The sequence below is a fragment of the Schistocerca nitens genome, chromosome 5 (genome assembly GCF_023898315.1).
Source record: "Schistocerca nitens isolate TAMUIC-IGC-003100 chromosome 5, iqSchNite1.1, whole genome shotgun sequence".
Taxonomy (NCBI): Eukaryota; Metazoa; Arthropoda; class Insecta; order Orthoptera; family Acrididae; genus Schistocerca; species Schistocerca nitens.
This window is the reverse complement of record NC_064618.1, coordinates 688,289,963-688,316,767: the sequence shown is the minus strand read 5'-3', so window position 1 is coordinate 688,316,767 and position 26,805 is coordinate 688,289,963. Positions and strand designations below refer to the sequence as shown.

General features: G+C 39.5%; 1 protein-coding gene across 4 annotated transcripts in view; it reads left to right on the top strand.

Moving 5' to 3' along the window:
• The window catches only part of LOC126259493 (zinc finger protein 250-like), a 171,906-nt gene that overhangs the window by 6,714 nt on the left and 138,387 nt on the right, over window positions 1–26,805 (top strand). For all 4 annotated transcript variants that reach the window (XM_049956336.1, XM_049956337.1, XM_049956338.1 and 1 more), the window contains exons 2-3: window positions 2,876–3,051; window positions 10,598–10,756. In XM_049956336.1, coding sequence (XP_049812293.1) covers window positions 2,876–3,051; window positions 10,598–10,756 — 335 coding nt within the window. The remainder of the gene's footprint in view (window positions 1–2,875; window positions 3,052–10,597; window positions 10,757–26,805) is intronic.

Genomic DNA, 26,805 nt, shown 5'->3' with positions numbered 1-26,805 from the left:
ATTCCAGGATCCGTTTTTGTGCTTTCAAAGTTTAGAAGAAGAAAATTTCCAACTTGTACCATTTTGTATCTTGAAGCAAAGAACTGAAATGCCTTGTAGGTCCATCTGGGCCCTAGGCTAGTTAAGCCAGCATTGAGCATAGCTTTTTCAGGAGTCTGTACCTTCACATTAGTGACATTTATATCATCTGATGGCAAGTTGTCACTTGCTTGTTGTTCATTAATAAGTTTGGGCCCATTTTTTTGCCAGACACAATGCCAAATCCTCAATTTTGAAATCCTATTCCTTTTCTAAACTAACTTCACACAGTCCAGATGAAGCATATCATTTGTGGCACATAAATGGACACAGCAGATTTTCTTGTGTAGAGAGAATCTGTGCAGGTACATTGTCTCTGTGTTTAACACCCAAACATGAATCAGATACACAGTGTGAATGACTGTTGCTTCACCATAATGTAAGTTCTTGTTCTTCATCAATCGGTTCATTCAAACTTGTCAGGGCACTGTCAATAAGGATGCTGTCCAACAAGATAACGCTGCCTGCTTGTGCCTTCCATATTGCTTGATGTATAAAACCACCATTTGTCATGAATAACCCAAAGTATTTTGACGTAACGAAGAAGTGATTAAGTAATGACAAAACCATTCTCTTCTGTTGTTGCATTGCAAAAGTATCTCAGATTATTATTTTAATATTATTGTTACTTTTTTCAGTAGATAATACTGTTGTTTTGGAAATGAATATTTGAAAAACTGCAACAATTAAATTCATGATCTGTGATGCAGTTCAGTACAACTCAGAACTGCGTGCTCAGAAAACATGACTCAAAATGAAGGAAGTGCATGATGCAATACATTTGGTGGTAATGAAACAGTGTTCTCAAATAAAAATTTCCCCAGGGATATCCAACCTAGCCCCCCCTCCCCCCCCCCCCCTTCAACAATTTACTGGTGACATGGTAGTCATAAATTACAACTTAAAACACTCTTCAAATTGTGTTTTTTCCACACTTCCATCATTTTTACAAGCTGATTCTTTTTGTGTTACACAAAGAAATATTTATAATAATATTGTAAAACTTTCAAATGAATCTGTGAGGAAGCAATACCATAAAAATTATTACATCCATGCATCAGGTTTGTTTAAAAGAAATTATTTATAACTTTTCTAAGACACAGACTATGGATATTCATTATAAGGAGCAAGCATTTAAATGCTTAAACCTTCCCTTTTAATTAAGAAGAAATGTCGAGCATCTACTACAAAAACTGTAGGAACTAGTGCATTTTTAAATGAGAAAGGAGATCATCTATGAAAGTCTGAGTTCCTGAATCCATATAACTTATTTACATCATAACTGATAAAGTACTTGCCTTGCAACATTTAAATTGTGAGAATATTCATATATTTAGGTGAATTTTAATCACCCAACATTTCAAGGTTTTGTGTGATGGTGGGTGACATTTCCTAACGTTCCTGGATGATTTGACTTGGAATGACCCTTTAGTAACATATTCCATTTTCTCACATGCGTGGTCAGAAGTATGGTTCCTAGCATGAGTTAATGTATCTAATTGCTACAGTACTTCTGCCATCTCAGTTCTACAACTTCATTTAGCAGAGATAATCTTGGACATATCTAGCTGTCATATTTGGTAGGAATATCACATTCGTGAGAACCAATAGCAACTGCTATAGGCTCTGAGGAGAACTAATTTGAAAGAAAATGCAAAACTAAAATAGTCTGATTGGAAACAATAATGACAAGTTTGTGTCTAGTGGTGTACATTTGTTTGAAATGGTTTTCTTTAGTTAGTTCAGGATTACTGTGTAAAAAGACGATAATCTCAGATATATATAGCACAGGAAAGGGTAATATTTTGTAGTTCTTGAATAGCAGCTGACAGGATGTTCTTGGAGCGGCAGCACATATTTTTCCAATGATTCTTTTTTGAAGTAGCAGGGTTTGTTATGTGGCTTGAATTCCATCCCCCCCCCACACACACACACACACACAAAAACTGATCTATTTATAGATTCAAAGTAACTGTGTTGTACCTCTTTCCTGGTGTTTATCTGTTAAATCAGATAGCGTGTCCATTGCAAAGGCAAGGCTGTTTAATTTAGTAGCTAAATAATCTATATGTACTTGCCAGCTTAAGTTTTTGTCCAAGTTTAGTTTTAAGAATTTGATGGTTTAAACTTCTTTCATAACATGATTTTTATGTACAATACTGATGTTACGTGTTTTTGATTGTTTGGTTTAAAATTGTTAAGACCATTTTGTTGAAAACATTTATCTAGGTTGTTCACAGTGTATTATTATGGCATCTGTTTGAGAAGTACTGAAGTATCATTGGCAAACATGACTGGTCGGGCACTGATATCGAGAAGTAAATCATTTATATATAAGAGAAACAGGATTAGCCCTTGGATGGAGCCTTGAGCAACTTGTGAAATTGTATCCCACAGAGATGGATAGCTGTAATTAAGTAGTGTGTGACAGTTACTGCTGTAGTAGTGCCTTGTTTCTAGAAGGATTTTTGCAGTTTTGTTCAACTTGAGCCTTAAAGCCGTCTCAGAATCTTTGAACCAGATGTGAAATTACAATTCGTACCTATTGCTCCTCTCTCTAATTCCATTCACAACATGTAAATATTCCAGTGTGCTATATCCACTCCTGGATCCATTATGTTCCTTTGCTGCATTAAAAAAATACTGCGTGATTTGTGATAATTTTAGCGAATATCTTTACACTGCACACTGTTTTGAGCATATTTAAGGTAAATAAATGTGTTAAATTATATGCTACCTGTATTCTCTCAAACTTTTTAACTGATCCACATTTTCCATTTTTCTTTTGTCTCTAAAGAAGTAAAATCTGGGCTCAGCGAGCAGGTAGATGGGACCTTCTTGACAAGGATGCCACTTATTTGAGTAATAACTGCAGGCTCTGTACCTTCCATTTTCATGATCGAATGTATACATCTACTGAGAGGAAGAGGCTTGTACAGATTGCAGTTCCAGAGATCTTTGTGCTGCCAACAGGTAGGTACACAACCTTTTGTCTCGTTGGGCTAAAAACTGTGGTGTTACATTGAAGACAGGGTTGTTAATGTTTGTAGAAGAAGAGATTCTGTTTTAAGTTACTCATTATGTGTTGGTGCTTTTGACGAGTAATTATCTTCCCATAGTGATGGCTTTTACTCACCGTGAATGCCGAACACTTGCTAACATTAAGTGGCTGCAGACTCCAATGTTAAACTGTACACAAAATGCCTTTTATCAGATGCCATTTTTGTTAGACAAAGCTTCTTTCTATTAGACAGGGGCATTCCTCTGCAAACCAGATTTCATGTTTTCATTTGCTTCATTTTGTGCTAGCTGTTAGGTGAGGTAGCGAAATAACAAATCCTGAAATTCTGTCTGCTTAACTGCATACTCAGTCATGGAGGTGGAATTTACTGTTTTATTTATTTATTTTAAAAAAATGTGATTACTCAGAACATAGACCTATCATTCATGTGAAGGTGTGTGATTGGCTGTCCTCTCTCATTCGTTAGTTTGTTGTTTCCACCATGAACTTGCCACTGGCATCATTTTGTGAACTGCTTAATTAGTTACACTGAGATAACTTTACACTTGAAACAGTTAGCTATTTGTACATTCGTGTGTCAAAATCAATATTGAGATGCAGAACTATTTTTCTCATATGCACATAGCTACAAACATTTAATTTTTATGTTTCTCATATTTATATTTATATAAAACTATTATAATGCTTAATTCTGTACGTTTAAGAATGATTGTTCAAAATACACTCCTGGAAATGGAAAAAAGAACACATTGACACCGGTGTGTCAGACCCACCATACTTGCTCCGGACACTGCGAGAGGGCTGTACAAGCAATGATCACACGCACGGCACAGCGGACACACCAGGACCTGCGGTGTTGGCCGTCGAATGGCGCTAGCTGCGCAGCATTTGTGCACCGCCGCCGTCAGTGTCAGCCAGTTTGCCGTGGCATACGGAGCTCCATCGCAGTCTTTAACACTGGTAGCATGCCGCGACAGCGTGGACGTGAACCGTATGTGCAGTTGACGGACTTTGAGCGAGGGCGTATAGTGGGCATGCGGGAGGCCGGGTGGACGTACCGCCGAATTGCTCAACACGTGGGGCGTGAGGTCTCCACAGTACATCGATGTTGTCGCAAGTGGTCGGCGGAAGGTGCACGTGCCTGTCGACCTGGGACCGGACCGCAGCGACGCACGGATGCACGCCAAGACCGTAGGATCCTACGCAGTGCCGTAGGGGACCGCACCGCCACTTCCCAGCAAATTAGGGACACTGTTGCTCCTGGGGTATCGGCGAGGACCATTCGCAACCGTCTCCATGAAGCTGGGCTACGGTCCCGCACACCGTTAGGCCGTCTTCCGCTCACGCCCCAACATCGTGCAGCCCGCCTCCAGTGGTGTCGCGACAGGCGTGAATGGAGGGACGAATGGAGACGTGTCGTCTTCAGCGATGAGAGTCGCTTCTGCCTTGGTGCCAATGATGGTCGTATGCGTGTTTGGCGCCGTGCAGGTGAGCGCCACAATCAGGACTGCATACGACCGAGGCACACAGGGCCAACACCCGGCATCGTGGTGTGGGGAGCGATCTCCTACACTGGCCGTACACCACTGGTGATCGTCGAGGGGACACTGAATAGTGCACGGTACATCCAAACCGTCATCGAACCCATCGTTCTACCATTCCTAGACCGGCAAGGGAACTTGCTGTTCCAACAGGACAATGCACGTCCGCATGTATCCCGTGCCACCCAACGTGCTCTAGAAGGTGTAAGTCAACTACCCTGGCCAGCAAGATCTCCGGATCTGTCCCCCATTGAGCATGTTTGGGACTGGATGAAGCGTCGTCTCACGCGGTCTGCACGTCCAGCACGAACGCTGGTCCAACTGAGGTGCCAGGTGGAAATGGCATGGCAAGCCGTTCCACAGGACTACATCCAGCATCTCTACGATCGTCTCCATGGGAGAATAGCAGCCTGCATTGCTGCGAAAGGTGGATATACACTGTACTAGTGCCGACATTGTGCATGCTCTGTTGCCTGTGTCTATGTGCCTGTGGTTCTGTCAGTGTGATCATGTGATGTATCTGACCCCAGGAATGTGTAAATAAAGTTTCCCCTTCCTGGGACAATGAATTCACGGTGTTCTTATTTCAATTTCCAGGAGTGTATTTGCTGTGTGTAATTATCACTGAAAGGATTCTGAAAGATGAAAAATATTGACTTCTAGATTTCAGCTCAGTCTGTTAGAGAAAACCTTGAACTGCATGATGAAAGGAATCATGGGGCCCAATTTATGTGCAAAATGCCTCTGTAAGCTGGTTTTGTGTGCAATATTGATTGAATTTTACTGTCCAGTCATGACTTGTAATTTTTTTTTCCAGTAAAAATGCTCAATTAGAAAAACATCACTACTAATGTGCGAGGAGCTGTGCACCTCTCATTGCTTAACCAGTGTGTTTATTGTCCCCTTTTCTTGGAACACGGTAGTTTGATAACATCTGCTAGTCAAGATTTCTCAGTGTCACATTGTAGTTTATTGGCAGGCAGCTCTTAAATGCTGGATAAATTAATTAAATTGCTCTAGGAATCCAATCTATTTGGTGTTAACTTTTAGCACTTTTTACACCACTCCATATGACATTGTACTAGCTCTATGTATAGCTCTCTGTTGATAAACTATTAACCACAGTGTTTTCCTTGTTAGCACTTAAGTGTGAGTTTTCACATTATCTGTTCTGAACCAACAACCAATGCGTCCATGTATAATTGGATGAATATTGCCTTCATTATGTCCTAATGTAAGAAAATATGAAGGTAAAGAAATCTGCAAGCTTTCTGAGCCAGTAGCTCCTCCTCTAGACAAAAAGGTTGAAGGGGAAGATAGAGGGATGAAGGAAAAGGACTGGGGAGGTTTAGGAAATGGGGAGAGAATGGAAAAGTCACCCAGAACCCCTAGTCAGGGGTAAGTCTTCCTTGACCCGGGCTTCTGGTTGACTTTTCCAAACTTTCCCCATTTCCTACACCTGCCAGTTCTTTTCCTTCATATTTCGCCCGTCCCCTTAAGCCTGCTGCCAGAAGAAGGAGCCACTGGTTCTGAAAGCTTGCAAATTTCCTTAACCTTTGTATGTGTGTTCTCCTGCTACTACTTGGTGAGTAGATTTTTTTTTATCTGTCCAGTTACGTTATATTTTCAAAAATGGATTATTTTTGCTAATGTACAAAAGGCTGCAACTAAGTTGCTACTGCCATGACTTATTCTGATAGTAGATTATTTTAGCTAATGTCAACTTATGAGGGTTTAACTCTCAAGTGGGTGCGCTGTTATAAGAAGTACAACAGCAGCAGTTTTTATGCCTAATCGATGCCTTAACCTTGAGCTACTGCGCCATTGCTGCCATGTATTCCATTGTTGATATTTTTCTCGACAATGTTAAAGTGGCTACAGTTCATTTGGGTACCTTTCTCAGTTTGTTTTCTGAATTGTAAGCAACAGTGTGTCGAATGTTGTAAAAAGTACAATGTGCATCTGCTGGTGTGATAGGTGCAAGCTTTGTTCCAGCAGTCAATGTCCAGAAGCTAGTGTACTACAAAGTTTACAATACTTGCTTGTTGTTTTTTTAGTTTTTATTGCTGCACATTAAACATTAGTTTGGTTACATCTACATCTGAATGTATTTATTCATTTCATTTCTTTGATGTTTTGTTCCAATTCAAAGGGTGTATCATACAAGGAGAAAAGTACAGTAGATTCACTGAATAGGACCATGGCAGTGAATATGAACTTGAAGGTGAGGATGGTGATGACCCCGAAGATACAGAAGATGTACGAGGGTTCTTTACTGAAAAGACAAAGTTTCACATTGGTGTAAAAGCGAGTGTGCTAAAACATAAAAACTAACAGAAAAAAACATTGTGCAAATTCCACCAGATCCAAAGAGAAAGGTGATGGGTATAACTGACGACGTTAGTGCTTTTTTGAAGTAATTGACCTCAACTTCATTGATGAAATCGTAAACTATACGTATACCTATATAAATAAACAGCGAGGCGCACATAAATTCTCACGCAAAAGAGGTAATAATGTGCCAAAATAATGGCTTGTTTTTATTATTATTATTAAGAAGAAAATGCCATAATGCTAATGTACTGGAACTCTGAGCAGCAGACATAACAGGAATGCTACTGCTTAGGACTGCAATGAGTTACAATAGGCTTGTGTTTTTCTAAGCTGTATGCAGTCTGCTGATATGGAAACAAGGAATGACAGGAGAAAAACTAATAAGTTGGTTGCAATTATTCAGTATTGGATCCTTTTGCTGCTAACTGTCAATGTTCTTACAGCCTGGTGAATTCACCATGATAGATGAAATGCTTCGCCCCTACTGAGACCACTGTAGATGGATTCAGTATATAGCCAGCAAACCAGCTAAATATGGGACAAAAATGTTTGTTCTATGTGATGCAAAAAAACATTTTATTGCAGTAGTCTGGAGGATTATTGCGGAATGAAACCAAAGGACAGTATCAGGTATCTAATTCTCCTGAGGACATACTGAAAAGATATGTGGTGCCTACAGAAAATTCTAACAGAGACCTTACAACTGACAACTGCTACACGAATTTCTCCCAAACCAAACAAAATAAATTTGGAGTGCAGCATTTGGATATGAGTAGAATAAGACTTTAGTTTTGTATCTTCTATGTAAAACCTGTGCTATCATACTTTTGTCTGCTGTGCATGACATGGCGACAGTGGGTGAAGAAATATACAAGCTGAAATCATAATTGAGTACAACATGACAAAAGGTGGAGTTGACGTTGTTGTTAAAATGTGTGCCTGACACTCCATTTCAAGAATTACAATGAGATTGCCAATGGCTAGTTTTTCATTTTTCTGAACATTGCCGGACTTAATTCGCAAACAAATTTTCTGTGAAAGGTGTTATGAAAGTGGACATATGTCAGAAAAAACTGGCTAAATTGTTATTTAAAGAACTAAAAGTGCAAAAGCTTTTGTTATAAATGTTGAATATAGTGAATACGAACTGCTTTCATCAATAAATTTAATAGTTTATTTAAGATAAGTTTCTTTTTACTGACAAATGACCATGTTGTAAATTTTACAACACATGCCTGCTCTTGTGACAACAGTAGGCACGCCTGCCGGGGGTTTAAGCTATATTTGGCTACATTTTCCCTTGAAACCTTCAAAAATGTTCCTAAATAGTAACAATTTGCTATTTGAAGCTATTTGTATAGTAGTAGCCCCATTTTTTTCTACATATGAAGTAATATTTTTGATAAGGATTGCTCCATAGTTGTTAAATATTTAATACAGTCATCTAGATAACATGGACAGCTTCTAAGATAACTCACTTTATTTTTTCTACCAGTTTCAGCCATAAATATCCATCTCCAGGCACTTGAGTAACACAGAAACAAAATAGGTGTAATAGTACACAAACAGCATAACAAACATATAAAGTTTCACTTGTGAAACATGCAATGTAGAAATGAAACAGACGTAACTAAATATGAATAAGCACAACAAGCACAATGTGTTTCACATATGAAACATATTATTTTTGTTGTACTTAAAAGTTTCTTTTGTTTCTGCATTGTTCAGGGCCCAGTGATGATTGTTTATTTTCAAAACTGGTTACAAAATAAAATGATTCATCTTGACAAGTTTCGGTATTCTCAGTATGACTTTCTTTACATCCAAAGATTTCCCACTGAATATCTTCTACCTTCTCATAAATGCATTCTCCCATGTTTTATTATTCTTTCAACACATACAAACCCAACTGAGCTAGTACAATATCATTGCTGGAATCAAAGCCCATTCTCGACCTCTCTTTACTCTCAAGATCTGCTCTTATCGCCCAGAAACTGCACACCTACTGGCTATACACCTTCTGTGGACCATGGTGTGGTAGGGAAGATACAGTTTGGCTGCTGTAGCCTATGCACAAACACATATCTTGTGCTACTTATAAGCCACAGCTAGTGAGTCTAAAAATGTAGCAACAGGTTATGTCAGTACAGTCAATAATTCAACATATATAGATGTTTGAAGTCAATAATTTCTCACTAAAGCATTGGAAAAAAGGAACAACCAGATCAAAATAAGTCTTACACTGCCAAAAGGAACTTTTATAAAACTAAATACTGGTAAAAGATACAGCATAGGAGACAGTGTTGGAACAACATTGAAAGTGTAAAATAAAAAGCAGACGTCACATGGAAATTGTGTGTCAGTCGTTCGAGAACCTGTTCACTAATATTCCACAGTAATAAAATTTTCTTCTCCTTCTTCCACATCTTTTGGAAATATTAAAAGCTTGGGAAGTGCTGGCATCTCGTGGTCGTGCGGTAGCGTTCTCGCTTCCCACGCCCGGGTTCGATTCCCGGCGGGGTCAGGGATTTTCTCTGCCTCGTGATGACTGGGTGTTGTGTGCTGTCCTTAGGTTAGTTAGGTTTAAGTAGTTCTAGGGGACTGATGACCATAGATGTTAAGTCCCATAGTGCTCATAGCCAGGAAGTGCTGGCAACTATGTTCTCCTCATCCATTATTCTCTTTACTGTGCAATTGGAATAGCTAGTGGTCTCTGCAACCCACTCAAGTAAAATTTATAATGAGGTTTTTGTTTTCTTGTTTGCCCCTTCCAACATAAATTTAATGGAATTACATATAATCAGATGTGTCTGATTAGGCATAACTTTCTCTGCGCTTAAAAGTGCATGATGACTCTGATGTGATGCTACATAGTGAAAAGGTAGCAACAAGAACACTTGACGTATATAGGTAGGAAGGCGACAGTCAACGAAGGTGACCATCCATATGAAAGAATGGGCTGGACTCGCTCATTGCTCAGGACGAAAATGCATTTCTGTCCAGGTGCCACCTTCTTTGTGTGACCTCTAACTTTGTGCAGGTGACTAAGCAAATTGAAACACCAATTTTCGTCTATGATCAGCTCCACCCTCCACCAGAAAATGTGATAACTTAAAAAATCATGGTGGACTTCTTGAGAGACTCGGAGAATTTGTGTGCACCATACTATACCGCACATTGCCCGACACTAGTTTAATGATCTGTAAGTCATTGAGTAACCCAGAAGTATAAATTTGTTTTAAAAATCACATATAGCATTTACTTAATATGGTGCATGCTGAATGGTATATAAACCAAATGCCAATATTTTTATATATAAAAAATAGTAATGAGCACCTAGAATATAAATCTATTCCAAATACAGGTATTGTTAATGGTTGAGGAGTACAGAAATATATGTAGTGGGCTGCTGGATAACCAGCATGGCCAGCCTACAGACTTTTTAGAGTTTTTGATATTGTAGTTCACCATTCTGTACTGTTGTTTTGTTTGCTGATATAGTGTTTGAAATTTGGTACATTCTTTCTGGTCAACACATTTTTCCTTACATTTTGTTCAGTGCTTTCTCAAACTAATGTCTTTAACTATTTGATTGGTTTAACACGACTTGTTTCTCTTGCAGGCGAAATAAAAATTTACTGGGATAATGATGCAATGTTTTTAATTAAAGCACCTGATATAGCCTCTCAGTTGGAGGTGTTTGATGAGATACGGAAAGAACTTAATTTGGAAGAATATCTTACAACTGGCAACATGAAACCCGGAGTGTCTGTTACACAAGGTATGTGTATATAATTTGAATATGATATGTAGGTTCAGTTTAATCTCAGTTTCACAGAGATAATGACAGCTAAATAAACTACTGTAGCTTCTTAAGCTACAAGGAACTGGGGAAAAGTAAGCAAGATCATCATTAACTCTGTGATCAGGTCCAAGGTACTGTGCACTGCTAAGAGTTTTGTCCTCTGTTGGTTCTTGTCTGCCACTCTTCGTTGCCAGTCATCTTTTTCATCAATTTGTCTCACATATTCCTTGATTCCATCAGTCCAGTAACTTTAAAGCATAACACAAGGCATTTGTTTGGATGTCATGTCCTACCCAACTTCAAGGTATTTAATTAAGCACTATATCTGGTACTTTACGTAATTTTTCAAGTCATAACTGCCTGATTTGCCATGTATTATATTGTACATATCATCGGCATATGCCAGATGTGTGATATTTTCACATTCAGTTTCTAGTCTGTGAAATTTCAGTGCTAGGTTTCTTGCATAATCTCATCAAGTTTGAAGATAAACAGTACAGGTAATAGGATGACCTTCTTGCTGTAGCAATAGGGCGACCTTCTTGCCTTAGCTGTCAAGCTTCAGTTCCCGTAGTGATAGTTTTCGACTGCCCTTGTTTCGTTATTCCCAGCACTTGGAATATCAGGCATGTTTTCCCCTTTAGCATACTTCATTTCAGAGAAATAATAGGTTCATTTCTAAAAGAAAATAGTGCATTTAGGCTGATCAGCAAACTGTCAAGTTATGAACTTAACGTGTAAAGAATTTTTATGCAAGCTTTGTCACAAAAATTTGGAAATACCTGGTAAGTTCTATGGGACGAAACTGCTAAGATCATTGGTCCCAAGGCTTACACACTACGTACTCTTAACTTAAACTAACTTATGCTAAGGACAAAACACACACCCATGCCCGAGGCAGGAATCGAATCTCTGATGGAGGGAGCCGCACGAACCGTGGCAAGACGCCCTAGACCGTGCGGCAAATTTGTCACAATGTTAGTGGATAGTAAATAATGAATATTGCTTAAAATTTTAATTGTATGATACTCAGCAGCACTTTTTTATTTTTATTAAAGGCAATCAATTTCGGTAATGAATCTGTTTAAAGAAGAACAACCAAATAACGGAATATACAATTATAATACAAAGCACCTTGTGTGTATGTACACTACATGCAGAGCGCCACTTATATACAAGGAAATACAAAAAGATATTCAGCTGTGCATAGCACAATTACAGTGCCCAATGAAACTCTCAGAATGTTCCATTCTTAATACAACTATCCCCGTGTAATTCATGTCGTATGAACAGGAAATACATGGGCCGACCCTATTCTTTCACTTCTTTCACCTTGAACTTAATTGTCCAAAGACCTCACATTAAGAGAGGTGTACATAAGCCATAAAAATTGCATATTGCCAACAATATATCATGACAGTATTGTCCAACAACATTGAGCTACATGATGTGCACACACATGTAATACAACATTACTGGACACTATTGTCTGGCAGTGTTTATGGCAATGCTTTTTCAGAAGTATTTGCAAGGAACCACACAATTGCCACAAAATGGATAATGTGAGCAAGTGGAAGTGAGTGTGGCTTTACTGCTTTTACATCACACAAGGAATCAAGGTGAAAATAAGAAGAGAAATGGGGCTTTGTGGATGCATCCTTTTCTAAGTCAGTGGAAGCTACAGAAAATTTAAATCTAGTGAACTGATGCTGGATACATACCTGTTCCAGAATTTTACCAAGATGTCGAAGCATGATTTTCAAATGTCTCGTTCAGGCAGTTGGTCTGAGAATTGCTTAAACCAATGTTAAATGTGAGAGGGTGTATACCAATTACAACCCCCTTGGCGATAACCCTATGGTTTTCAGCTACGGGTGGTTCGTATAATATTGAAATGTACATATTTGAAGGTTACTATTTGTCAGTAAGCCTCATGGTACCAGACTTTTGCAGTGCTTTGGTAGAAGAAGTGAATTATTTCATTAAGGGTGGTTTGAAATGAGAGTACAATTTTTGTATTATTTTTGTTCACCAACACAAACAACTGTTGACACTATCAATTCCAGCTTCAGGTACTTTTCAAGACAGTATGAAACTCATGGCATCAGATGCAAACCTTGTAGTGGATGAAGAGCAATCTGCACTTGTGATCTTCCTAAGCGACTTTCTTACCTAGCATTTAGCATAGGTTTGAAGATTTGGGAATTTTTATATGCTTCATCAAGCGTGATTCCAAGCTTATCGACAATAGCTTGCCACCTGTTTCTTTTTCAAATTGCCATCTTCATATCATTACTTTCTACGTCCTATAGTTCTGGTAGTAGATGAATGGCAGTTATGAAATTCACAGTTCTCGTGTTTGTCCATGTCTCCATTGCTGCACACAACAATCTCAGGACAACCAACAATTTCAAGATGTGTAGCTATATGTACACGAACAAAAGCAAAAAACAGTGTTGTTTCCACTCAGACATTTGACTGGAGCTCTGTCAGTCAAAGAAGTAAGAAACAAAAGTGAGAGCAAGAGGGAAACTTTTACAGACAAGGACAGAGGTAGATGTTGTCATGGAATAAAAAATATTCTATATGTACAAAACACTGGCAACCACTAGCCAATACATCGGCAGTTCTTGCAATAGCCTGCAGCATCATCAATATTGCCCAGCTATACTTCAAAATTGCTGTCTATTGTAGCCACATTGCAGAAATGTTGATAGCAGCACTCTTGCGACCAGATATTGTCTAGAACATGCCCATATAAACACACATTTACTGACTCATCTGTGCTGTACATAGTTGAGTACCTTTTTGTAAATATTGTCTTATAATACTAAGTGACACTCTGCATGTAATGTATTTGCACATGGAGAATAATGTTTTATAAGACACTTTATCGAAGAACTGTATACACCTTTTATTTGCTTAATCTCCTTTGGTACAGGTGACTCGAGGATGGTCAGATTCATGACCGAAATCAATCATCTTCAATAAAAATAAAAGTGTTGTATGATGTAATTTTTAATCTCTATCAAAGTTGTTCAGCACCATCTACACAATATATTTGAAGTAATGAGTACTGTGAAACTATGCTCATTAATTAATGATTCTTAGTTCCCACATTATACTCTGTATTTGATGATGATCACAGCGTTATGTGAAGGCCTTATTTCAGTAGTGGTACACCTTCAGTTTTGTTCATTTTAAGATGCTGATTCATAAACATAATTGAGTGATAACAATAGACAGAAACGGTAATCCCATGTAACAAGTGATGGACTGCAATATTTCAGGTATCTTAGTCAGAGGATTGTCATCACTCAGTTATGCTTAAGCCTCAGTATCTCAAAAAGAACAAAACTGGAGGTGTTCCACTATCAAAATAAGGCCTTCATATATATCTTCAGAAATATCATCCTACAAAATTTAAGAACTTTATGTAATCTTGGCAGGCTGCCATGTAGTCCTGCTGCCATTCATGGAGCCAGTTGTAGAGATAGATGCTGGTGTTACGTAATACGTGTGTGCATGAGCATTACCATGGTGAAAAAATAACATCTCTCTGACATTGTAGCAACAGCAAGAGAATGTACTGGATAATGTTCTGGATGCATTGTGCACTATTCAGTGTTCACCCAAGTCCTCAGGGGCTTAGCATTTGTTTGCTTGGTATAGGCTTGGTGAATCCAAAGCTCCTGAGCTGTGTACTTTTGAACACCACCAGTTTTCTGTCCACTGTAACCTTTTGGCACACTTCAGCGACCACTGTGTGGTGTGGCAGTGGAATGTTGTGTGTTACAGGGACCAAGAGTCTCAGTGTAACCATGTAGATCATGAGGATGGTACAAACCTACATCTCTCTCTCTCTCTCTCTCTCTCTCTCTCTCTCTCTCTCTCTCTATCTATCTATCTATCTATCTCTATCTCCATCTCCCCCCCCCTCTCTCTCCCCCCCCCCTCTCCCTCTCATAAAAAACCCACTTAAGATATGCTGCACACTGAGGAGGTGCATGGCTGTTTGTTAACAGTCAGTAGTGGGTAACTTCTGGGGACCTGCTGCATCTAACTTGTATAAGGTTTACACAGTCAAGCAGGGCTCTGTCTCAGTGGATTGAGAAACTGAGAAGATCGATACCCTCATTGCGGCCTTGGCAGGATTCTTTTTATGTAGTGCTTGACCTTACATAACTAGCTGTATGCAGTGCTACACATGCTGGAAATTTGGCCATACAATGTTTAGTTGCAGAGGTGAAGTGACCCGTCCAAAATGTGGAAAGGTAGCCCGTGAATCTGGGACTGACTGCCTGTCTCCGGTAATATCCATGAACTGCTCTGGGAGCCAGTCACTCTGCAGCTGAGGCTGCCCCGTTTTTGCTGAGGAATGCAAAGTCCAGGAAATAAGTGACGAAGCGGCTCTATGCAGAAGCCAAAGAAGAATATAAGGCAACAAAACCCCCTGTTGTGTTTGCCACTTCATATGCTTTGATGGTGCAGAAACCTGTTCCCATGGTGGATGCTTTGATGCAGATGGTTTCCAGTGCACCATTGCCCACCACCAGGACCTGTACATGCACCTGTATGTGCCATATCAAAGTGAGTAAAGACATAGCGATCCAGGCAACTACGTCAAAAGAGACCAGCAACATTTTCGCAATGAGCATTGAGAAGGAACCCTAAAAGCAGAATCCCACTCAGCCCCACCTTTCTCTCCATCATCTTCAAAGGGAAAGGGTAACAATGTTTGAATCAAAAGCTGTCATGGGCACCATCAGATGTCATTCTGTCACATCTGATTGATGAAGAGGACATCATGGATTTTTATGCCCCATCTCTGCACCCAGGCAGCCCCTCTATTCCCCATCACTCTACAGGTGCCTCACCACCCTTGTGCAAGGATAGGGGTAAATCAAAACTATAGCACTTAAATGGCTCCTTTACTCCTATAGAATATGAGTGGATACAGGACTCATCTGGAGGAATTGAGATTCCTCTTGCAGGACAGACCTTTCTGTCTCTGTCTCCAAGAGACACATTTTAAACAGACTGACACCACCTGTATTTGGAGGCAATCACCTCTGCAAAAAAAGACAGTCTTATTGGTGATAGGGCAAAAAGAGTGGTATTAGTGTTAGTGAAGTACGCACTTCATGCCTGACATGTATTCTTAACCACAACACTACAAGCTGTCTTTGAGATAGTGGCCCATGTTGCTGTCACAGTGTGCTCTGTGTACCTACTGCTCAAGAGCCCGTTGAGAGTGAGGTCCTCACACATCTTCCTCATGAACTTTCACATCGCTTTCTGCTTTTTGGGGACTTTATTGCACACAGTGTGCTGTGAAGTTCTAGCACCACTTGCACCAGGGGTCAGATACGTGAGGATATGACATGAACTACAGACATCATATTTAAGAATATGGGTCAAGCTATGGCTTTTAGCACCGCTATGGGTTCATCTACGGACATGCACCTTTCCTTCTCACCTGCCCTTGCTCAGTATAGAGTGAATGACAACCTTCATGGTAGTGACCACTACCCTCTCCGGAATCATCTGCCCAATGGAGCAGACCAGAAAGCAAGCTGCCGAGATGGCCGTTCAGAAAGGCTAACCGGTTGCTTTAGAGGCAGTTGGCTGTTTTCGATCAGTGTGACTGCATCCGGGACAGGATGTTACAGGCAATTATCTGTTTTCAAACAGCATGACTGTGTCCAGGACTGGTTGGATCCCATTATAGCTGTGATCCATTACGCTGCTGATTCATCCATCCCAAAGTCAACACGAACACCTAGGAAGCCACCTGCCCCTTGTGGAATGATGAGTGTTGTTCTGCAATGAGGATCAGGAAAATGCTTATGTGAAGATTCAGTTGTTGCTCTACAGGTACAAGTCTTGCAGCGCTTTGAATGGTGTGGGCAAAGGTGAGGAGGATAATTTGGGAGAATAAGCAGAGGTCATGGCAAAAGTTCCTGAACTCCATCAACAGGTCCACATCCACAAGTGAAGTATGGTAAGCCATCAGGAGGGTCTCAAGGTGAAACTCACAACCACTAATAGCAGCTGTACAGGAACAAGGGTATCTCCTAACATCACTGAGAGGCATTGCCCAGACAGTGGCTCAATAGTATAAGACGATTATGGCCAATTCTAGCCAGGATCCAGCTTCCCATCATTATTGGGAGACACTGTAGATGGTTGGTTTTAATTTCCATTTCACAAACATTGAGGAATACAGCCAGCTGTTTCTCTGTGGGAGTTGGATAGTGCATTGTCAATAGCTTGTGATATTACATCTGCTCTCGACCTGATAACGTACAACAAGTTGAAGCAGTTGAACCTGTGGTCAAAGGAGGTCCTCCTCCAGCTCATCAGTCAGTGCATGTATGCCCCGGGACAATTGGGAAATGCAGAAAAACCCTGAGGATTTTTTCATCTGAGAAAAATGGGAAAAACCCAGGAATTTTCTTAGACTTCTGGGAATTTTTCATTGTTTTAGTTTTCAGTTAAATTTTTGTAATTTTGTCTGGTAAGAACTGATACTCTAATGAAGAATTTTACTTTATTTCGTTACTGCAAAATAATAGTGCAGCAGTAGAACGGAAACAAGAGAATAACACCAAAATAAAACTTTGGTTGCAGATAAAATGTGCCATTGACAACAGAAAAACACAGTGCACCACAAGTGTCTGCTGACAGCAAAATGTGTCAAAAGGCTTTAGGAGAAAGACCATACAATACTTCATAACAACAAACTGTGTTCAATGACCTTGACATCACACCTGTTCACATTTCTGACAGGTTGTAGGAAAATATTGCGAATTTTGATTTAAGATGTGCTATTTTCAAACTAAATATGCTTTTACACAAGATGAAATACATTGCTTGTGAGAATGTGTGATAAATTTCTTAAATCAGGGAATGCTTGAATCTCATTCAAAACTTAACTCTTTGAGGACCAATCACTTAAAAAAATATTTTGGGCCAAGAAAACCAGCCATTTGTACTATTATTTAAAATTTTACTGCTGCATTTGTGTTTGATATACTTAAAGGGTGGCACACTCTTAAAAAAAAGGCCAAGCTCAAGGTTTTTCATATCTATTTTACATCTTTCATAGATCACAAAGTATACAGTAATGATGGCAAAAAGTATAATTATCCTTCAGAAAAAAAATGCAAGCTGAATTCTTAGCAATTTTACACATAATTGGGCTTTCTATAGAAAAAGTCAAAGTGCTCAACAGAAGACTAATTCAGCCAGGTAACCCATGAAATATTCTGTGCACAGCAGCAAAGTTTATTATTGTGCTTGTCAGAAGTATTCATCTCCTGCAATTTAAGCTTTACTCTTAGAATCCTGATTAACCAAACCCCTTGGGTGGGGGGGGGGGGGGGGGGGGGGAGCAACCCCAGCACAAAGATGTGATGAGCAATATTGTATGTAAAAGCTTAGGGTTTTGTATTAAATATACTATATGTATATTAATTTAAATGATTAACTTTTACCTTTTGGCTACTAACATACTTTACTTTCTGTGTCTGGGCAAGAACGTCTAAATTCCCATCTTCCAAAACTCTGCAACTTTAATGGCAGAGAGAAATTGTCATTTCACTAAAATAGATCTTCCGCTGTTCGAACAAACTCTGTTCATAGGCACATGAGCAAATGTTGAATCATCTGTGTTTCTTCACATTCACTCTCGTCATGAGAGTTAAGAGTAGCCCCACTTAACTATGTTTACCTTGCATTTTGCGACTCATGTTCTTAATCTATTCAGCACTCTCCACGCACTATGCTGTAGTTGCTGCTCTTATGTGATTTCGTCTTTGAGGTGCAGGTTTGTATTTTGCAAAGTGTCCAATCATAAAGATAGCCAGTGGGTGTCAGGTTGGGCTTGTAGCAGTACTGCCCTTTGGATAAACCTCCTCCTTGATGTAAGATGTAGTTGGAAGTGTTTGGTGGTTATACATTAAGTGCCATGGGTCGATTTGCAGCTTTTACCCCTCTATTTCACTGGCTACTTGTCTGGTATTTGAGTTTTCTGCTACTTCACAGCAATGTTGCTATTGGCTGATTACATCACGTCCTACGTTCTTGAATATCTACTCTCATTGGCTGGGGATATCACGTGACATGAGCTGTGGTTGGCTAAAAAAAAAAAAAAAGCGCATGGAAATCTCAGTTTCAATGCTTCAGAAGCTACCGTGCTGTATTTGATGTACGTATTTATACATCTGTAATATGAAAATACGCAGTGTAGACATTGCCGTCCATCAAAGATCTTTCCAAAACGCGTTGCTTTTTGCTTGGTTTCATTTCCTAAAGTGACGGGATGCTCTATGTCGGTGTATAAAATCTTTACTATTCAAAGTATTGATAAGTTTTGTAGCTCCAAGGGAGAATATATTGTCACTTTAATGGAAAAAATGTATTTTCACCTGGGAAAAGGGTATTTTCACCTGGAAAAAGTATATTTTTAACTGGGAAATCTGAGATTGTTTTTTTTTTTTTGTTCTGCGTGTACACCACGTCAGTGAAATTTAGATGACTGGAGACTTTCCCAATTTGTGGAAAGAATTTGTTTGAATCTCAGTTTAAAACCAGGGAAGGATCGGACTAACTCCAGTAGTTATCGTAGTGTTAATCTGACAAGCTGTGAAGAAAAGACACTGGAGTGTATGGTCAGCCACCACATATTGTGGGTTCTCGCAATCAGATCCCTACTAAGTTGCTCCAATTGTGGGTCCATGAGGTATCACTCCACACTCGATAACATGATTGTTTGAAGCAGCAATTCAACAAGCTTTCTTCTGTAAGAAACACCTTATCAGTGTCTTCTTAGATTTGGGAAAGGCCTACAATACTACATGGAGGCACAATATTTTGTTGCAGCTGTATCAATGGAGCTTCCTTGAAAGTCTACCCACTTTCATTCAGTCCTTCCTCTTGGACAGGTATTTTAGATACAAGGCTGGGAATGTCCTGTGTGACCATATTAAGCAGGAAAATGGTGTCCCTCAAGGGAGTTTTAAGTGCCACAGAATTCACTATCGCAATCAATAGTATTACAGGGTGTATACGACCCGGGAGATCCCGGAAAAACCCGGGAATTTTTTCTTCCTGGAGAAAACCGGGAAAAACCATGGATATTTTTAGAATTCCGGGATTTTTTCATTGTTTTAGTTTTGAGTTAAATTTTCGTATTTTTGACTGGTAAGAACTGATACTCAAACAAAGGATATTACTGTATCCCGCTACTGCAGAATAATACTTCAACAATAAAACATAAACGAGAGAAAAAAAACGAAAATAACTTAAATTGCAAAGGAAATGCGCCATATACAACAACAACACACAGTGCTCATGCAAGCATCTGCCAATTGAAAATGTGTCAAAGGCTTTAGGAAGACTGTGCAGTACTTCATAACAACAAATTGCCTCCAATGAGCGTGAAGTTGCAATTGTTTACATTCAATTTGTTTTAGCAGTTACGCGCGGGCTCATGCGCATGCGCAGTTGAGTCACGTTTGAGTAGTAAATTCTCCCGCTTCTAGAAACAGGAATGTGGCTGTTTGCTGTGCAAGCAGTCGCACCAAGCACGTAGATGCTACCGGGAAAAGGGGGCGCCAAATTCATATTCTTGAGGAAAACAACTTGTTTCACAAAGCAACTAGCATCTAGCGCACATTTGCCTATCGATTATTCATATCATTTTGAAACGCTTCCCTGTTGATTTTTGAACACATTTTAAGTTGATTTCTGAATGAATCATAAGTTGACTTTTGAATGCATGCATAGTGTACGTGATGTCTCTGTCAGGAGAATCCTCGTCACATCTAGAAATAAACTTTCCGCAGACAAAAGGGGGCGGGGCGATACGAGCTGAGGGAGTGAAGCTGAACAGATGAATGCTAACCGCTGTCTGATTATGTGGTTGATTGAGTTTACGAATGGTCAGTGTTGTTATAATTACTAGCGAAATCCTTAGATTCAGACTACCAGAGTGGAAATAAACGACTGACAGGAATAACAGGTGAGAAAGATTACGTATTATCTTCTCGGTGTATCCAAGAAAACGAAATTTTGACAGATAATTTTTGGCTAGATCGCTACACTAGTAAGGACCAGTAGTACAGTCCCCGGCTAGCAGCCGCGTGGAAGTAACGCGGAAAACGTGTTGTTCGAACACGTAATAACTCCTAACCGGAAAATAATCGCGGGATAATTAAACCTGTGATTCTGGCAGGGTTAGTGAAGTTAATCGGCGAACAAATTTTGACAGTGGCAGCAATAGCTACAGAATTGGTGATGACAAGATTGTTTGTTAGAACGAGGAAGGAGAAGAAACGGGGACATCACACAAATTGTGGAAGAATAAGACGATTCCAAATTTATATAAAAATTTCGGAATACTACTTTTCGATCTCATGCTTGAGAAGCTGGTGCGTATGAATGAAATGTGAAACTATTTCCTAACATAAAGCTTTTTGCTTGTAGTAGGCCTAATCGGCATTTGATATTGGTACTTATTGGATTATTTTCTGTCGTGTTATAAAAATGGCCATTTGTGCCAAAACAGTCTCGTTTATTTAGTGTTACAAAATTGCTGCCATATTAGAAAGGCCTATTTTGTTTTATCTAGCAGACAGTGACAAAATAGACGTAATCAGATCGAGAAACCACACCAGTCTTGGGTATTATTTGTATTAACAGCTTTTCCGGTATTAGATAACGACATTTCGATTTTTCATGTAGCAAAACGTTTGACGAACTTTGATGAGGTTATAGATTCTTTCGTAGAAAGGAAATCACGCCATGTAAAGCTGTGGCAAGATTAGAGAGAAAAAATGCTAGGAGCTAAGGTTTGAAGAAATGTGTAATGTCTTGCTTATCTCTTGTCAGTATTGGTTTTATAGATCCTATATTTAATTTTATGTCACGCAAAACAACAAATTATTAGCTATTAGGCAATAAAGTGTTCAGATTTTCTGAAGAGTTCTTGTTCTCTCGATTACAAATAAACCCATCCGCTATTAACTGTGAGATTTTTTTAAAGGAGGGACAGGCTGTCAAACCGACCGACTGGGAGCAGGAGAGGTACCACAGGACATTTCAATTTCCAATCTCCTGAATTTAGTTTGGACGTGTGGTAGAAAAATGCTTTATGAAGAGGCGTGGCACTGCACTTGGCATACTTAAGACCAAATAATATGTCTTACATTTCCTCGAATACGTATGTTTTATGTTTCAGACTTTTCAGAAAGATGTGCGCTACAAGATGAACATATTTTGAAAATTCGATTTTTTAAAATATTGACCCGGTTCGCAAATGTAGATCCGGGGCTGATGCGCAGAGCAATCTGAGCTATAGTGCGTAGACTCCACGTGACCCGTGTTTACATTTAGTGATTTTGCTGTTTCTCCTTCGTTTACTCTCACGTCAAATGAAAACGAAACGGATATCTGTGGCCGGGAGCTATCAAGTGAATTAAAACACATTCACATAATTACGGAAGGCTGAAATATGTCATTAGTTTCAGATTTTATTGTATTTCCACCTTTCTGACAGTCAAGCATTAATCGCCTTCCGGAACAATGAAGTTATTTTTGTCTGTTTACTAAAGAAATTAGGCTTTTGTTAACCTTTTCCGCAGAGGCAGTCAATGTATTTGAAACGAAATGCTTAATTCCACAGTACTGGCTAGTTTCAACTGTTAGTTGCATTTCAAGTGCACATTTTCATATCTAGCACGTATGGCATTATGCCATAATAAAAACCTAAACATGATGTAATACAGTATCGGTGCTCCAAGAAAATTTACATCCCGAAAACCACACTGATCGGGTCGAGGTCTATTTCATTGGGAATCTGGACATACGAATGTGCCCTTTAAGTATGCACTTTAAATGTGCACATTTTAGTGTGGTCCACAAAATTCCGATGCTCTTGGAGTATCCTCTGATGTCTTGTTTCTTTTATGACATAATGTATGATCTTTCAATTTTTTACACGTACGTACATACGGGCTTCCTAAGATGGCATGATAGCTACCCAAGCGCGGTGTCGCCTGTTATCTGCGCTCTCTGGCAACTGCTGAAACGAACCTATTTCTAACAGGTCGCGGGAAAATATTGCGAATGGTGGTTTGAAAAGCGTTACTTTCAAGGTAAATATCCTTTTATGTAAGTTGAGCCATGTGCAAGAATGTACCATAAATTTATTAAATCACAGAGCGTTTGACTCTCATTTAAAAATCAACTCTTTGATGACGAGCCATTTAGAAGAATTTCGAACCGTGAAGATCAGACATTTATGTCATTATTAAAAATTTGGCACTTATGCAGTTTAGCAGGTACGGAAAAAATTTTTCATTTTTTAGTCATCCAAATCGTTTCATACTTGGCATATATAATGTTTACATGCAGTTGCCAACAGTTCAATATTTTCGAATCATAGGCGGCCGCTGCCGCGGCCGCATTCAAAAAAAAAAAAAAAAAACTCCCAACCTAACCTCAAGTGGGCTACGCTACAGATGTGTAAATATACAGGGGGGAGTTTATTAAAAGTGTTAATTTTGCACTGGCGTTTGACTGTGGCTAATTAGTAAAAATACGTACCTACCGTTCCGTTAAAATGAACGTGTACTGTAATCGACAAAATATTGAAAAATAAAAAAAAAATTTAAAAAATTTAAAACAATTTTTTTGATGTAAATAATTGACTGGGGCGAAAATAAATATCGTATTCGTAATCAGCGTATCACATTTGACTATAATCGATCATTTTTTGGAAAAAAATGAAAAATTTTTTCCGTACCTGCTAAACTGCATAAGTGCCAAAAATTTTACTGGCACATTTGTGTGATATATCTTAAAGCGTAACACGCGCAAAAAAATCAACAGTATATGCGAAAGCTTAGCTTCTCTTGCAGTTTGAGACCAATATTATATGTGAATGCTTTGCTTTTCTTGTAGCAACACTATGTATATTAATTTAAACTATTAACTTTCCCTGTTTGTGTGTTCGTACTACTTAAGAGTGATGTTGCTGTTGGCTGACTACATCACGTGTCCTATGCTCTGAATACCCTCTGTCATCGGCTGGCGAGATCACGTGACATAAGCTACGAACGGCTTACAAAAGTGCATCGAAATCTCGATTTCAATGTTTTGGAAAGTAACATGCAGCGTTTGGTGGAATTCCAATGTGTGCTGTCGTAATATGAAAATACGCAGCGCACGTGTTGCTGCACATCAAAGATATTTCCAAAACGTGTCTTTTTCCCTGAGTTTCGTTTTCTAAAGTGCTGGGAAATTGTACGTCCGTGTATAAAACCATAACCATTCAAAGGATTAATAAGGGAAAATACACTGTCACCCGGGAGAAAATGTATTTTTAACTCGGAAATCCGGGAAAAATCCGGGAATTTTTTTTCCTTGTCCACGTATACACCCTGTATTATATCCACAATATGGTGTACTGCACTTTGTTCCTTGTTTGTGGATGACCTCTACATCTTCTGTGCATCCTCCAACCTTGCATCGGCTAATGGGCAATTGCATTTTATGATCATGTGGTTAGAGAATTAGTCTAACACCACAGGTTTTAAATTATCTTTGGAGAAAATTGTTTGTGTTGGTTTCAGTTGCATCCACTCTCTTTTTATTTTACCCATTTTAAAACTGGGGTTTACTGTTGTCGCTTTCAAGGAAAAGGTGAAATACTAGGCCAGACTTTTGATGAGAAACTTCTGCATCTTAAGGACCTAAAACTGAGATGTCTCAAGGCTTCAAACATCCTAAAATATATCAATCATTGGTCTTGAGGAGCCTACAGGCCATGTCTAATCCAACTATATAGGGCTTTTTTGTGACCCCAGCTTGAATACAGACGATAGGTTTATGAATCAGCAAGACCTTTGTACCTCAGAATGCTATATGTGGTTCACCACAAGGGTATTAGGCGGTCAGCAGGGATTTACCAGACGAGTCCAGCTGCTAGGACGTGTGCAGAGGCTGGTGAGTGTCCGCTGTCTATTAGACATCTTCTCCTTGTGGAATGCCAAGCATACAGGGTTGTGTGCAATCCAAAATTGCTGGCATCCATCTCCATTGCACAGCCACGACTGGAATGGCTGTTCCGTCACCGTCCATGGCCAACGAGGTTGTTCGGGATCCATGTGAGGGAGAGCCTTGATTACTACAGTTGGGGGGCGTTAAGGTCCAAAGCCAGGTTGCAGTAGGGGATCGCTCTGTCTACTAAAGAGGCCCAGGCTACTTTTCAAATTGACTGCTTATAGGAAGAATTGTACACCAGACTATATTTTTAAAATTAAATTGAATGAGATTTTACATTGACACCCAGATTTTATTACTGTTTACATGGATTGTTCTAAGCAAGGGGATTTTGTCAGCTGCTGTATTGTGTTCCCTGACATTAACTTCAGGATAGGGCTTCCAAAGCATTTTTCAGTTTATTACACAGAATTGTTTGGTATCATGAGGGCTCTGCAGCAGATGAGGCAACACCATGGCAAGAAATTCTTAATCTGTTGAGACCCTCACAGTGTCCTCCTTGCTGTTGGTCAGATGTATCCAGCAGATCACATGGTGCAAGAAGTGCAGGCTGCTGTCCTCTTGCAAAGGCAGGACAAGGGAATAATTTTCTGTTGGATTGTAGCACATATGGGGATCTGGGGAAATGAATTTGCTGATGCCGCTGACTAGGAGGCTTGCTCGGTTCCAATTCCTGCTCTCTGTTTGGTCCCCCTGCAGACTGTTACCTCATTTGTGATCAAGAAGACCATTTTGTAGGTGGGAGGCTCAGTGGTTGGAAGTGAGGAGTAATAAGCTGTGTTACATAAAACCTTCAGTGCGACCATGGCTTATCTCCTTCTCACCATAACAAGTTGAAGAAGCAATCCTTATATGGCTTAGAGTGGGACATTACTGTTTATGCATGGCTTCCTCTTACATTGTGAGGAGCCACCAGTATGTCACAGATGTGGGGCACAGCTGTCAGTACAACATATTTTAATCGAATGTGTTTTGTATGATAACCTAAGACCTGATCTGCATCTCCCACTGGACCTGCACTCTTTTCTAACTGATAATGATGCACGTGCACTTCATGTTTCAAGGTATTGTGTGATGTCCTAAATTCTTCCCAAAATATTGGGTGTGAGATTCTAGTGTGTCACTGAGTGGCTCAGTCACCCACTATTTCTAAGTAATCATCCATCGTCAGTCATTACTGATATTTTGTCCTTAATTTTATCTTGTTATTCTGCTGTGTTTCATCCTGACTCTTATTGAGGGCTTTTCTGATGCTCACCTTATTGGGGTTGTCTTCTCAATTCTGGCATATGAATGCAACTTGGTTTACCAATTTATTATTATTGTTTAATAGATTTTTTCCACACTTATCTGTATATCGTTCATGCAAGGGCACTAATGATCTTGCTGTTTAGTTGCTGTTTCAGATGTGTTTACACCACATCATCTGTGGTAAAGATGTTCAAGAGAAGTCCTTATGAGAGGCACTGTTTCTCATAGCCCATCATCCAACAAAAAAATACCTTATGATATTATTTGAAACACTAGATGCATTAATGCTCCCAGTTTATGCTGTGGTCATTGTGCAATCAGTGGTGGCTGCTACTTTCATGTGGTGGTCCACATGATAATCCATGAACTGCTGCCATCCAAGCCCAAGACAAGCATCTGCACCTTCCTTGGACCACCAGCACCAATGTGGTACTCATCTGATATCTGTTGTAAAATGTCCCAGACAATTATCCAGAAACAGTCATCTTTGCGATATCTACAGTCTTTACTATTCCATCAGCAGCAAGGCAGATATTATGAGAGTAGGCCAAGCATATTCATGGTCAGTGTTTAGTTACTACCCTGCCCCAATTATAGTGTTTTGAATAATTACTTTCACTGCCCCCTATCAGTGGCCATGTAGTAATGGCATTTATATCTCAGGTCTCGAGGCATTCAGTTGTTGTTTTCCACAGGTGTATTTT